The sequence below is a fragment of the Tachypleus tridentatus genome, chromosome 1 (assembly GCF_004210375.1).
Source record: "Tachypleus tridentatus isolate NWPU-2018 chromosome 1, ASM421037v1, whole genome shotgun sequence".
Classification (NCBI taxonomy): Eukaryota; Metazoa; Arthropoda; class Merostomata; order Xiphosura; family Limulidae; genus Tachypleus; species Tachypleus tridentatus.
The window spans coordinates 182,681,340-182,696,165 of NC_134825.1; the positions used below are offsets into that span (position 1 = coordinate 182,681,340).

The window sequence follows — 14,826 nt, forward strand, 5'->3', positions numbered from 1 at the left end:
TAGTGTATCGTGTGTAAGTTTTCTAGTTCATTCATGTCTTATATGCAGTTCATATTTAAATGAATACCACTTATCCCTAATTGTGTTATACAGTTTGTGTAAGTAAATACCTTATCTTCTGTAGATGTCATAATTAATAGTTTTCCTTAATTTTAGTTAGTCGTAATAAAGGCTGCATGGAACATGCCAGACAAACAGAAAACAATGTTGAAAACCACCAGCAGAACAACAGGTAAATGTTCTGATAATATTTTCCTTTAGTACTTCTTGTATTGGAATTTAGGAAAGATTCATATCTTTGATGTTTTTGTGTGAGTTTATTATTGAATATCAAACATTTAGCTTATTAATGCAAACAATGAAAGAACTCAGAATAAAGCTGGTTATTACAGTTGCTTCTTAGTGAAGTCAGGAAACAGATTATGTTGAAAATTTCATTCTGTTTTTCACACATAGTTTTATAAAATGCAGAATGTAAAATAAAATACTGTGAAGGTGAATAATTTATAATTATAATTTAGTTTACATATTTTCTTAGGAAACCAATTTTGCTCCTCTTAAAAATTTTCTTTCTGTGTGGTTCTAGATACATAAGACTTGACTTGAGTCCAAGCTACAGGGAGGAGGTGGGTCACCAGTGTAAGAGAATAATAGATTTTGGACGACTCTGTTATTTGAAGGAACATAACTTCTGTGTTGATATGGTGCAGTACGTGGAACCTTCTGTGTCACTGGAGAATATTGCTCTCGTGGCAAGGAAAGACAAACAGCAACTTCTAAGTTCTTGACAAGGTTGTTTTATAACAAACATTATATAACGTGCACAGTTTTTTAATAAACCCTTATTTTTTATTGTCTGGTGGGTTTGGTGTTTCGAGTAGCTGAGACACTGAATTTTTACTTCAACATGATCTACAACATGATGGAAATAGTATATACTTAAAACCACTGTATAATATCAGACACAGTGCTCACTGAAGAAATCTATTGTTAGAATTGCATTTTGTGTCTCTTTGGTGATTTGATAAAACTGCCATTGATTACTTGTCCAAGTTTGTTGCACTTGGCTCTAACCTGCACTGTGCAAGCATCTTTTGTGCACAAGGTACAGTAATTTACTTTCAGACAAGTACATGCTTCACATGGGTTCTACAGAATTGTTTGGGTATTTTTCTCATCACATCATTCCATAATCAGTTGTCAAAACACCACACCTGGGCTCCATTCTCACAACCGAGACATTCGAGTAACCACCAAGGTGGACTTCATTGGTGTGGATATTTTAGCTTAGTTAACTTGCATCCAGCCACGTGCTATGGAACAGGAAACCTGGCTGTTACTCTCCCATTGGACAGATGGTTCTTTTTCTTCATACATATGGGATGAGTGCAACTGAGATACCATGAACATTGATTCATTGGCTTCTCCAGTTTTCTAACTCAGGACCATACTTCTATCTTTCGGGATGTTAAGCTGGGACATTATTAAGATATGGGTTCCTGTACCAACAGTCAGGAATTACAAAATCTGTGAATATTTTGGTTATTGTATGTACCTTTTGATTACAACTGTTCATGTCCTGATTCTTATGTGTCATGTATAACTGCCTTTTGTCTATGACTGTTCCTGTCCTGATTCTTATGTGTCATGTATAACTGCCTTTTGTCTATGACTGTTCCTGTCCTGATTCTTATGTGTCATGTATAACTGCCTTTTGTCTATGACTGTTCCTGTCCTGATTCTTATGTGTCATGTATAACTGCCTTTTGTCTACAACTGTTCGTGTCCTGATTCTTATGTGTCATGTATAACTGCCTTTTGTCTATGACTGTTCCTGTCCTGATTCTTATGTGTCATGTATAACTGCCTTTTGTCTATGACTGTTCCTGTCCTGATTCTTATGTGTCATGTATAACTGCCTTTTGTCTACAACTGTTCGTGTCCTGATTCTTATGTGTCATGTATAACTGCCTTTTGTCTACAACTGTTCGTGTCCTGATTCTTATGTGTCATGTATAACTGCCTTTTGTCTACGACTGTTCGTGTCCCGATTCTTATGTGTCATGTATAACTGCCTTTTGTCTACGACTGTTCGTGTCCCGATTATTGTGTGTCATGTGTAACCTGTATCTGAATGTTTATTTTTTCATTGCTGCTACACATTCAGGCATAGTTAGTTTCAGATGTTAGTTGTTGTTACCATACACACGTGTCAGATGTTAGTTGTTGTTACCGTACACACGTGTCAGATGTTAGTTGTTGTTACCGTACACACGTGTCAGATGTTAGTTGTTGTTACCGTACACACGTGTCAAATGTTAGTTGTTGTTACCGTACACACGTGTCAAATGTTAGTTGTTGTTACCGTACACAAGTGTCAGATGTTAGTTGTTACCGTACACAAGTGTCAGATGTTAGTTGTTGTTACTGTACACAAGTGTCAGATGTTAGTTGTTGTTACTGTACACACGTGTCAGATGTTAGTTGTTGTTACCGTACACACGTGTCAGATGTTAGTTGTTGTTACCGTACACACGTGTCAGATGTTAGTTGTTGTTACCGTACACACGTGTCAGATGTTAGTTGTTGTTACCGTACACACGTGTCAAATGTTAGTTGTTGTTACCGTACACACGTGTCAAATGTTAGTTGTTGTTACCGTACACACGTGTCAAATGTTAGTTGTTGTTACCGTACACAAGTGTCAGATGTTAGTTGTTGTTACCGTACACATGTGTCAGATGTTAGTTGTTGTTACCGTACACACGTGTCAGATGTAGTTGTTGTTACCGTACACGCGTGTCAAATGTTAGTTATTGTTACCGTACACGCGTGTCAAATGTTAGTTGTTGTTACCGTACACGCGTGTCAAATGTTAGTTGTTGTTACCGTACACTCGTGTCAAATGTTAGTTATTGTTACCGTACACAAGTGTCAAATGTTAGTTGTTGTTACCATTGTTCAACAAATGATTTTTATATATTTATTATTCAAACTGCTATAGGATTGCAGTTCATGTTCTTGAGATGTCTACAAATTTATAAATCTTTACATAAATAAATAATATTTTAAATTGACGTCTATAACAAAATCTACTCTTTAATTAGTTCTTTCATTCAATAAATGTAATTTATTTAAACTTTATTTCCACCCAAAGATGGTAAAGTGAACAGAATATAAAATTAAAATAAGAAATGGTATAAAGTAGAAATTACGATCAGTAATAAAAACTGCAATGTCCAGATAAGACTGTTTGTTTCAACCAAAGACATGTCGGTTCATCTGATGTCAAATGCGGGGATTTAATCCAAGATTTTAGCGTTGTAAGACTAAACAAACGGTTGACCTAACCAGGAACGCAGGTTAAAGCATTCCAAACGTTTTATTCAATATTACGTACATATATTTTTTATATAAATGTAATCGTGTAGTTTCAACATGTTTAAATTTTACAAAACAATTGTTATTCTTAATGCACGTGACGGTTGGACAGAAACACATGGTGGGGTGAGGGAATAGCTAGGACTGAAAGAAAGCTCAAACTCTGCAAATTTGGTAGAAACTTCAGGTCATAGGGCAATTTACTGTTGTCACGATGTCTCACTTGACAACATCCCACTACCCAACAGAACAGATTGTAGGTTTTTAATTTCTGGTGACACTTTAGAATAAAAAGAACATACGATGTTTGCAAACCAATGTTGACAATTGACATAACCAAAGTCAACGACACGCCATTTGGTCAGTTTATTTAGCGTATTCAAGAAATTTATAAGGATATGGCGAAGTACAAGGAACGTAGATAAGGTCGCCGATACCTGTCTACTGTTTATTTCTTTATATATCACATTTATGTTCCAACAGACGGGGAACTGAACCACTTATTGTGACTTAACATTCTTGTTTCACCAACTGATGTAACTAGAGTTAAAAACATATACAGGCAGATTAAATAATATATTTGATTTAAACATCTGAGAATCATTCACAGGACGTTGTGAAAGTGATGTTAACGTCGTCCTTGTTAAACCCACATGAAATATATACTGTCAATCATAGATAAATATACACCAATTACTGTCAATCATAGATAAATATACACCACTTACTGTCAATCATAGATAAATATACACCACTTACTGTCAATCATAGATAAATATACACCAATTACTGTCAATCATAGATAAATATACACCAATTACTGTCAATCATAGATAAATATACACCACTTACTGTCAATCATAGATAAATATACACCACTAACTGTCAAACCAAGATAAATATACACCACTAACTGTCAAACCAAGATAAATATACACCACTAACTGTCAAACCAAGATAAATATACACCACTTACTGTAAGTTCGAGGTAAAATTTGTATACATTACTTAATAGCAATCATAGATAAATATACAGCACTGATTGCCAATCCCAAATAAAATAAATATACAGGGTGTCCCAAAATAACGTTTACACTCTTTGGATCATTATAACTCGCCTTGTTTATTGATTTTAATAATGAAACAAGGTACATATGATAGCCAAAGGATTTATTTAAATATTTAATACTAAAATGAAGAAAAAAATAACAAATAAAATTCTTTCCAAGGAAAACTCTACTTGGTTGAAATTGTAAAATGTCACAATTTGCTTGCTTCACTTCAGGTGTTGAAACTGAAATCCGTTCTGCTCCAGACACATCTCATAACGGGAAGAAATGGAAGTACACACATCAAACACCATCTCATCTGGTATTAAAGCACATTGTTCTTCAATTACAACTCTCAATTCGTCAATTGTTGCCCTTTTTGTGCTGTAAACTTTGTCTTTCAGAAACCCCCACAAAAAGAAATCCATGGGTGTCAAATCTGGTGATCAAGCAGGAAAATCTATACTTCCTCTTCGTCCAATCTATCTGTCTGGCATCCAGATAAGCTCTCACGTCGCGATGGGAGGAGCGCCATCTTCTGGAAGAAACACTCTTCTTCTCCAAATTGTTTTTTGGATGCGTGGCATGGCAAACTCTTGTAGCATGTTGAGATAATTCAATCCTGTTACGGTGTCTTGGAAAAAGAATGGTCCGATGAGTCCCCTAGCGGACAGACCACACCACACAGTCACTCCAGACAAATTCAAGTGATGTTCCTCTGTAACATGTGGATTTTCTGTTGCCCAGTAGGTGCAGTTGTGTCGATTTATTGAGCCATTCAGCTTAAACGTTGATTCGTCACTCCAAACAATTTTGAGTGGAAATTCATCATCGCCTGCACATCTAGCAAGATACCATTCACAGAACTCAACCCTTCGATCAGGGTCATCTTCATTCAGAGCGTGAACAAGGGATGGGATGGAACTTTTGAATTGGGAACGCTTCAAAATGCGATGAACGTTGGATTTAGGGATACCTGTTTCACGAGACAGTTGGCGCACTGATTTTCTTGGAGAATTCAGAACATTATCAATGACCTCTTGCTCTTTTGTTGGGCTTGTTGATGATCTTTTTCGACCGGAGCGACCCTTTCTCATATTGTGGAGAGTTCCGTGTTCATCAAACTTGGCGATGATGCGTGAAATGCTGGGGCGAGATGGCACATCCATATGGAACTTTCTAGTAAAACGTCTTTGCACTTTAGCTTTGTTTTCGACTTTCCAAAAGGTTTTGAGAATGAATATTTTGTGCTCGATTTTAAGCTGATTATCCGCCATCCTTGGACACAAGTCAAATATGAAACAAAAGAAACGGTTTATTAGCTATACATAGTCAAAGAGTGTAAACGTTATTTTGGGACACCCTGTAACTTACTGTCAAACCTAGACAACATAAATATACACCACTTACTGTCTATCCCAAGTAAAATAAATATATACTACTTATTATCAATAGCAAATAAAAAAATATACACTGCTGGCCAAAATCTTAAGTTCAATGAACATAAAGAAAAAATATGTATTTTGCGTTGTTAGACTCAACCACTTATTTGAGTAGAGCTTCGAAAGATGAAAATAAGAAAAGGGAAAATAAAAATAAAAAACTTTTTAGAATTTAATAGGGAAAATGTGAACACTATGAAATTAGCCTAAATACTAGCTGGTCAAAAGTTTAAGACCATACTGAAACGAAGCGTTAATCTGTAAACACGTGATGAAATTTAGTCATTTGTGTTAAGCATTAGCGTTGCCAACATCTCCTGTGTTACATTGGGTAAAAATATGACAAAGGCTAAAAAGTTGACAAAGTTTGAACGTGGCAGAATTGTTGGTGAGATTGGGCATAGTAAAACTGCAGTTGCAAATTTCTTAAAAGACCCTGAGGGATACGAAACAAGAATTTCAAGTGGTCGACACAAGAAAATTTCGCCGGCGTTGAGCAGGAGGATTCGACAGGTTGTCCGGCAAGACACCAGTCGATCGTCGAACCAGATTAAGGCTCTTACGGACGCAGAATGCAGCTCAAGAACAATAAGACGGCATCTACGAGAGAATGACTTTAAAAACCGTAAACGTCTTCAAAGGCTACGCCTCCTTCCACACCATGAAACAGCTCGGTCAAACTTTCTTGAAAAGCACCGAACATGGGACGTAGAAAAGTAGAAAAAGGTTTTGTTCTCTGATGAGAAAAAAATTAACCTGGATGGTCCAGATGGCTTCCTACGTCACTGGCACGATAAGAATATCTCACCGGAGACATTTTCTACACGATACAGTGGGGGAAGTTTCATCATGATCTGTGGTGCTTTCTCCTACCATGGAACAATGGAGTTTCAGGTTATACAGGGACGTCAAACAGCAGCTGGCTACATTGGCATGTTGGAGAGAGCATCCTTATTGACTGAAAGCCCTCGCTTGTGTGGAAATGACTGGAGTGTTCACATTCTCCCTATTAAATGCTAAAAAAGTTTTTATTTTTCCTTTTTCTTATTTTCATCTTTCGAAGCTCTACTCAAATAAGTGGTTGACTCTAACAATGACAACGCAAAATGTATATTTTTTTCTTTATGTTCATTGGCCTTAAGATTTTAGCCAGCGGTGTAAACACCACTTACTGTCAAACGTAGACAAAACAAATATACACTACTTACTTTCAATCCCAGATAAAAAAAAATATACACCATTTACTGTCAAACCTATACAAAATAAATGTACATTATTTATTCTCAATACGAAATAAAATAAATGTGCACCACTTACTGTCAAACCTAGATAAAATAAATGTACACCATTTATTGTCAGACCTATCTAAATATACACTTCTTACTGTTAAACCCAAATAAATGAATACACCACTTACTGTGAAACCCAGATAAAATACATATACACCACTTATTGTCAATCCTAGATAAAATAAATATACACCACTTTTTTGTCAAACTTGGATAAAATAAATATACATAACTTATTGTCAATTTTGTTGTTGTTTTTTAATTTCGTGCAAAGCTACACGAGGACTATCTGCGCTAGCCGTCCCTAATTTAGTAGTGTAAGACTAGAGGGAAGGCAGCTAGTCATCACCACCCACCGCAAACTCTTGGGCTACGTTTTTACCAACGAATAGTGGGATTGACCGTCACGTTATGACGCACCCACGTCTGAAAGGGCGAGCATGTTTTGGAGCGACCAGGATTTAAATGCCTTAACCCACCTGGCCGTGCCAGGCCGTTACTGTCAAACATAGATAGAATAAATATAAATCATTTATTGTGAAACCTAGATAAATACACACCACTTACTGTCAAACCCAGATAATATAAATATACATCATTTACTTTCAAACTCAGATAAAATAAGTACATACCACTTCCCAGATAAAATATACTTGTTATGAAACCTATGTAAATATACATCACTTAATGACAACCCTAGGGGCCCGGCATGGCCAAGTGGGTTAAGGCGTTCGACTCATAATCCGAGGGTCGCGGGTTCGAAACCTCGTCGCACCAAACATGTTCGCCCTTTCAGCCGTGGTGGCGTTATATGTTACGATCAATCCCTACTGTTCGTTGGTAAAAGAGTAGCCCAAAAGTTGGCGGTGAGTGGTGATGACTAGCTGCCTTCCCTCTAGTCTTACACTGCTAAATTAGGGACGGCTAGCGCAGATAGTCCTCGTGTAGCTTTATGCGAAATTCAAAAAACAAACATTAAACTAATAATATTAAATATAATTTTCAGAAAAAAATAGTTCATTCTTGATGTTATCAGTATTAAAATAGTAACATTAAATACAATTATTTTTCAATAAAAAAAGCACGTGGGAGTTTTTTTTTTTTTTGGAATTTCGCACAAAGCTACTCGAGGGCTATCTGTGCTAGCCGTCCCTAATTTAGTAGTATAAGACTAGAGGGAAGGCAGCTAGTCATCACCACCCACCGCCAACTCTTGGGCTATTCTTTTACCAACGAATAGTGGGATTGACCGTCACATTATACACCCCCCACGGCTGGGAGGGCGAGCATGTTTAGCGCGACGCGGGCGCAAACCCGCGACCCTTGGATTACGAGTCGCACGCCTTACGCGCTAGGCCACGCGAGGCCCCTAAATGTTCCAATCTTTCAAACAAGTAACCTGTCTAAGGTACACACAGCAATAAACAAAAAAGTAACCTAAGCACCAAACCAGTAAGCAAAAAATAGCTTGTGTAAGGTGCCAAACAAATAAACAAAGAGCAACCTGTCTAAGGTGCCAAACCAATAACCATTTCTTTCGAGTCTACATACATACACCTACATGGGCCAGACTAAAGTATGCAGTGTGAGCATCTCTTGTGGTGCATGCGCGTCTTTTAGTCTCGTATCAGTCACCGATAGATTGACTTAAATTTTATATTTAAACATAAAAACACTGAAAGTTGGTAACCATACAAGTGTTGTGATGCAAATCTTCCCTTGTTGTTGTTCCTGTTCTCTGCTTTACCTATAAGCATGAATTTAAATATCACAACCCAAGCCGGTTTGCCCATTTCTGCATAAAGCTGTCATTCATAAGACGTTAATTATATTCAAGGCTACTCTTTACTAACTTAATATGTTTAGTTTTTAGTTATTAACAGTCTTTATGTTGTTATCTTAATGACAAAAATCAAGTTTATGTTAAACACTTGTCGACGACTCTGTCTCTGTAGTGCACCTGACAACCTTGTAACAATATTATTTCGTAGCACGTGGCAAATTCGCTGTAGTCAAAACGTGAAAAAAACATTAGTAAATTAGTAAGAACTCTAAAATACGTACAATATTCAACATGTAGAAAATCGCAAAGAAAAGTTTTATGAACGAAACCACAATAGATAGAATATCCTGTTATTACCTCATCTCCTACGTGTCTTATCGTTCGGCCAACAGTCAGAAACTAGTTTCTCATTGCTAGATGCACGTGAGCTCGTGTCAATTATGAAACTACAAGGGAAATCCCCGGGGTAACCTCACTATTCTTTACATATAAGGTAAAATCCCGCAAGAGTCCACTCTGAGGGCTCGCAGACTTGTGTTGTTTGTTTGAAGTCTAATTCAATTTGTTATTACATTTTACTGCAGGTACTGTAACCCTAACTCTATAGTAAGCTGTCAACTAGACTTCAGTCAGCTCAAGAGAAGCATATCGACACAGCTATCTTGGTAAGTTAACGATAAACCACAGCTGGCTAGGTAAGTTAAAGTTAAACCACAGCTGGCTGGGTAAGTTAACGTTAAAACACAGCTGGCTAGGTAAGTTAACGTTAAACCACAGCTATCTAGATAGGTTAATGTTAAAACACAGCTAAGTAAGTTGATGATAAACGCACTAAACATGATGCTCGCCCTTTCAGCCGTCTGGGCGTTATAATGTTATGATCAATCCTACTATTCTTTGGTAAAAGAGTAGCCCAAGAGTTGACGGTGGGTGGTGATGACTATCTGCCTTCCCTTTAAGTCTTACACTGCTAAATTAGGGACAGCTAGCGCAGATAGCCCTCGTGTAGCTTGCGCAAAATTAAAAATCAAACAATACTCTAAAGAAGGATTCTAATAACTCGAGAGCTTCTAAACAAGGAAATAATATCCTCAGAAGTGAAGTGATACCCTCTTAAAAGAACTTAATTCACTCTTAATCATGATCTAACAATACAATATCATTAATAATGAGTTTTATTTATTGGCTTCCAACTTGATGGTTTACTCTAAAATTCTAGGTTCGATCCCGCAATGAGCACAGCTAATTGTGAATAGGTGTGAGATTAGCAGCCGAGAAGCAAGTAGGAAGGTTTTTAACGTAAAAGTGATTACATAAACTTGTCAATAAATAGAAAACATGTAGACTTGGCCTGACTTCAGTCTGTTTGTTAGATTTTGTGATGAAACGTCATTATGACGTAGCGTAGATGATAATACGTGTTCAATGTTATCTTGATTAAAATACATTAACACTTTGTTAAGTGAAACAAACAAGTAATTAATAATGTAACTTGCATGTTCTGTATTCTAAGAAACATGCTGGAATGCCAAGAAAAAAAAGACATAAAAAAAAACTCGAAATGTTGTTCCTGAGATCTCTGGACTTAATCTGACTCGTGGTAACGAAATGTATCCAGTATCTAAAGTAGGTTAGTTAATGTTTTCAACCACCAAATTTCACCCTCTACAAACATTTGTTTGTCTAAGCTACACAAGGGCTATGAGCGTATAGCTGTCTATAATACTGAACTGATAGGTAGCACCCATCGCGAGCTCTGGAGCTACTTTAGTCTGACCAATGCTACTGTTACTTTTATAACGCATCCATGCCTCTTAACTATGAACTGAGTTTATAATACGAAAATTCGTGGTTCGCCCATGCAGCTTTGCGATCAACAACGAACTAACAATACAAAGATAACTTTTTAATTTACACACATTCATTCATAGGTTATTATATCTTTCAATGATTTTCATTCTTACCTGCAATGATATAAAGAGTGAATAACAGTCCTACTGGATTCTATTTTTATACAAAGACCTTATGAGGTTTTCTTATGTCAGCTCATCAGGTAAAGTGTTAGTTGTCTACTGGTATGTACTTTTTGAACCTATAGCTAACCCCTGAATGTTTTAGAAGTTCTAAGTGTTGAACCTATATATGTAACCTCTGTTTATTTTAGTAGTTCTATGTGTTGAACCTACATCTAACCTCTATATGTTTCAGAAGTTCTATGTGTTGAACCTACATCTAACCTCTGTATGTTTCAGAAGTTCTAAGTGTTGAACCTATATATGTAACCTCTGTAACTTTCAGAAGTTCATGACCTTATTATTATCAACGCTGCTTGCAACTTTCTATTCAGTTAGCGAGGTGAGTCCAATTTATAAACTTCAATAGTTCTCTCTTATTTACAGATATTTGAAGTGTGGCCAGTAATTATATTTGTTTTATTATAACTGTGATTGCTTTCATGGCTTTATGGTAGTGAACCTCATTATAATATCTGAGGAATATTTACTATTTTGTACGAAAATAACTCAGCATATTACCGATAGAGGGCGATATCAATATCCAATGAAAGATGTACAGCATCCATATTCGTACTAGTTTTTGTAAACAAACGCCACAATACTGTGTGAACAGTGGGGAATTGAAGCTCGGATTTTTGCTAAGTAAGCTCAGAGACTTAACGTTATCTGGGTCCTTTTCAAGGAAGAACAAATAAACACTTGCTAACTTAACTTATAATATTATAAAAAATTCCTAAATTCGCAGCAGTGTCAAAAAAACACATGTAGGATCACAAAAGGACATAATATCATTTTATTTCTAATCAACATTATTAATTACTATATACTGCCCCTCCACCCCCCAATGACACATCGTTATGTCTGTGGGCTGAGTACACGTGACCCTTTGTGTTGCTTTGTACTTAACTTCATTTACAGTCCTATATATTTTGTCCGGTAGTAATTTTTCATGTTTTCCACACATTTTATTCCTTAGGAAAACGTCAACATGGACGCTGTACTGTTGTGGACCATTCTTGTCTCTGTACTGGCCTTCTGCGATTTGGTTGTGTCGCAAGAAGAAACAGATGTGGTCAAAGTTAACAATCAGTTTGCGTTTACTCTCTTGAAGTCACTGGATAAGAGAGATAATTTTTTTATTTCACCTTGGAGTTTATCCGTGTCTTTGGGTATGGCTTATCTGGGTGCTTCTGGTGGTACTGCTCGAGAAATGGAAGATGTCTTAGGATATCGCTCTCTGGGGATCCAAGGTGAGTCTCTTCATAATGGTTTCAAAGAGGAACAGAACAAAATCAACTCTATCAAGGAACAGTACCAACTCAGTAGTGTGAACGCTGTGCTTCTGCACAAAGGATACACAATTTCTAAATCTTACTCAGATGGATTAGAAGTCTATTACAAGTCCTCCTTAAAAGAGGTTGACTTTACAGATCCAGACTCGGTTCTGCAGTGGGCTAACGCATGGGGCTATTGGGCTTCTCGGAGTAGCATCCAAAATCTCATGACAGAGTTACCGTCGAAGACCACCAAGCTATTATTGTTAAACGGTGTTTATTTCAAGGGGAAGTGGCTCAATCAGTTTGACCCTAAAAACACTCAAGAAGGAAGTTTTACCACCGAAGACGGCGAGGAAGTAGTGGTTCCCATTATGTACCAGACGTTCAATATTTCCTACGTTGAGTATCCTAAGCTTGATACCTATGCTGTAAACTTACCTTATAAAGATAAAGAACTGAGTATGATAGTGCTTTTACCGTCAATGACCAGCGACCTGAAAACTGTGGAAAAGGGACTTACGACAGCCATACTGGATGACATCTTAGCCCATATGACATCTCAGCAAGTAAAAGTTGGCTTACCTAAATTTGAATTAAAATATAACCACAATATGAAAGAAGCTCTGAAGGGTATTGGAATGCGGTCAGCGTTTAAAGAGAATAGGGCTGATTTTTCTGGAATCACAGGAAAACGTGACCTCTACATTGAAGAGGTTGTTCACCAAGCTGTGATTCAAGTAAGTGAAGAGGGCACAGTGGCCGCAGCCAACTCAGTTGTCCAGATCGGAAATAGACGAAAGCCTTTAGAGTTAATTATCAACCGACCTTTCATCTTCTTTATCCGGGACAACCGGAGCGGAATTATTCTTTTTATGGGCCGAGTTGTGATGTTGTAGTGTTTTAAAACAGGCACCACTATATGTTGTAGTGTTATAAGGCAGGCACCAGTATATGTTGTAGTGTTATAAGGCAGCCACCAGTATGTGTTGTAGTGTTTTAAAACAGGCACCAGTATATGTTTTAGTATTATAAGACAGACACTAGTATACGTTGTAGTGTAAGAAATCAGACACTTGTATATGTTTTAGTATTATAAGACAGACGCTACTATATATTGTGGTTTTACAAAAGAGACACTGCTATATATTGTAGTTATAAGACAGACAGTTGTATATGTTGTAGTGTTATAAGACAGACAAAAGTATACGTTGTAGTGTAAGAAATCATACACTTGTATATGTTTTAGTATTATAAGACAGACACTACTATATATTGTGGTTTTATAAAAGAGACACTGCTATATATTGTAGTTATAAGACAGACAGTTGTATATGTTGTAGTGTTATAAGACAGACAAAAGTATACGTTGTAGTGTAAGAAATCATACACTTGTATATGTTTTAGTATTATAAGACAGACACTACTATATATTGTGGTTTTATAAAAGAGACACTGCTATATATTGTAGTTATAAGACAGACAGTTGTATATGTTATAGTGTTATAAGACAGACAAAAGTATATGTTGTAGTGTAAGAAATCAGACACTTGTATATGTTTTAGTATTATAAGACAGACACTACTATATATTGTGGTTTTATAAAAGAGACACTGCTATATATTGTAGTTATAAGACAGACAGTTGTATATGTTATAGTGTTATAAGACAGACAAAAGTATATGTTGTAGTGTCATAAGGCAGGCACCAGTATATCTTATAGTGTTATAAAACAGATACCAGTATGTGTTGTAGTGTTATGAAATACACTAGTATATGTTATAGTGTTATAAAACAGACACCAGTATATGTTGTAGTGTTATAAGACAAATAGTATATGTTGTAGTGTTATAAGACAGACACCAGTATATGTTGTAGTGTTATAAGACAAACAGTATATGTTGTAGTGTTATAAGACAAACAGTATATATTATAGTATTAAATGATACGACTAGTTTATGTCGTACTTTGTTTGTACTAGATTCTGTTGACATCTTTTGTTGTGATGTCATTTCACAGAATGTTCTTTAGAACAAGTAATAAAATAACTCAGTTTCAAATATTATTTAAATTTAAGTTGTATTTTTTATTTTATATCGTTTCGCTTCAGACGAACATCATAATACATTCGACTGAATGTTTATGTTTAAGTGTTATGTAAATATATTTTACAAAAACCGCCAAGTTACGTTTAAAACAATCAACATTAGCTGTATCCACACACGTCAGTTAACCACCCAGTGGAACTATAACATGTCCCACAAATTATAACAGCCACATGTACGAATTATAACAGCCACATGACCCTTAAGGTCAAATGTGTTGTTAGGTAAACGTATATTGATAATACTTTCAAGTCCACTGTGTTGGTAAACAACTATTGAAAACGACACATATTCAACAATACAACCTGTGTATTTCATACAATCAACATGTTTAAATAATCCAGGTGTTTTTCAGAGGATTCGTTGTTGATGTGAAATGAAACCAATAAGAATTATTAATTTACACTATTATGGGACATTTACCCTTTGTGTTTTATTGATGCTTAGAACAATACAACACAAAGACGCAAATGACAAATATTATAACA

At 36.2% G+C, this 14,826-nt stretch overlaps 4 protein-coding genes across 8 annotated transcripts in view; 2 read left to right on the top strand and 2 right to left on the bottom strand.

Moving 5' to 3' along the window:
- The window catches only part of LOC143231917 (cytokine receptor-like), a 259,166-nt gene that overhangs the window by 166,885 nt on the left and 77,455 nt on the right, over window positions 1–14,826 (bottom strand). The gene's annotated exons all lie outside the window — the stretch shown is intronic.
- LOC143231911 (uncharacterized) lies at window positions 15–849 on the top strand. The gene is made up of 2 exons (XM_076466741.1): window positions 15–232; window positions 587–849. The coding sequence occupies exons 1-2, from the start codon at window positions 177–179 to the stop codon at window positions 786–788; spliced, it is 258 nt and encodes an 85-aa protein (XP_076322856.1). The 5' UTR covers window positions 15–176; the 3' UTR covers window positions 789–849.
- LOC143231904 (uncharacterized) lies at window positions 3,733–9,428 on the bottom strand. 2 transcript variants are annotated; one of them, XM_076466717.1, is made up of 2 exons: window positions 9,302–9,428; window positions 3,733–5,708 (listed from the first exon to the last, which is right to left on the bottom strand). In XM_076466717.1, exons 1-2 carry the CDS (start codon window positions 9,304–9,306, stop codon window positions 4,940–4,942), a joined length of 774 nt encoding a protein of 257 aa, XP_076322832.1. In that variant the 5' UTR covers window positions 9,307–9,428; the 3' UTR covers window positions 3,733–4,939. The 2 variants fall into 2 exon arrangements, with proteins under 2 accessions (XP_076322832.1, XP_076322842.1); XM_076466727.1 differs by having other exon boundaries at window positions 9,226–9,327.
- On the top strand, window positions 9,448–14,298 carry LOC143231886 (intracellular coagulation inhibitor 1-like). 3 transcript variants are annotated; one of them, XM_076466670.1, is made up of 3 exons: window positions 9,469–9,609; window positions 11,109–11,299; window positions 11,936–14,298. In XM_076466670.1, the coding sequence occupies exons 2-3, from the start codon at window positions 11,249–11,251 to the stop codon at window positions 13,130–13,132; spliced, it is 1,248 nt and encodes a 415-aa protein (XP_076322785.1). In that variant the 5' UTR covers window positions 9,469–9,609; window positions 11,109–11,248; the 3' UTR covers window positions 13,133–14,298. The 3 variants fall into 3 exon arrangements, with proteins under 3 accessions (XP_076322795.1, XP_076322785.1, XP_076322779.1); XM_076466664.1 differs by having other exon boundaries at window positions 9,470–9,609; window positions 11,153–11,299; XM_076466680.1 differs by lacking the exon at window positions 11,109–11,299 and having other exon boundaries at window positions 9,448–9,609.

What these genes read in the sequence shown, in the direction of transcription:
- LOC143231911 (XM_076466741.1), top strand. Translation starts at nt 177, where the DNA reads ATGGAACATGCCAGACAAACAGAAAACAATGTTGAAAACCACCAGCAG. An exon ending in AACCACCAGCAGAACAACAG is followed by an intron (nt 233 to 586) that starts GTAAATGTTCTG and finishes GTGTGGTTCTAG; the next exon opens with ATACATAAGACTTGACTTGA.
- LOC143231886 (XM_076466670.1), top strand. Translation starts at nt 11,249, where the DNA reads ATGACCTTATTATTATCAACGCTGCTTGCAACTTTCTATTCAGTTAGC. An exon ending in CTTTCTATTCAGTTAGCGAG is followed by an intron (nt 11,300 to 11,935) that starts GTGAGTCCAATT and finishes TTTATTCCTTAG; the next exon opens with GAAAACGTCAACATGGACGC.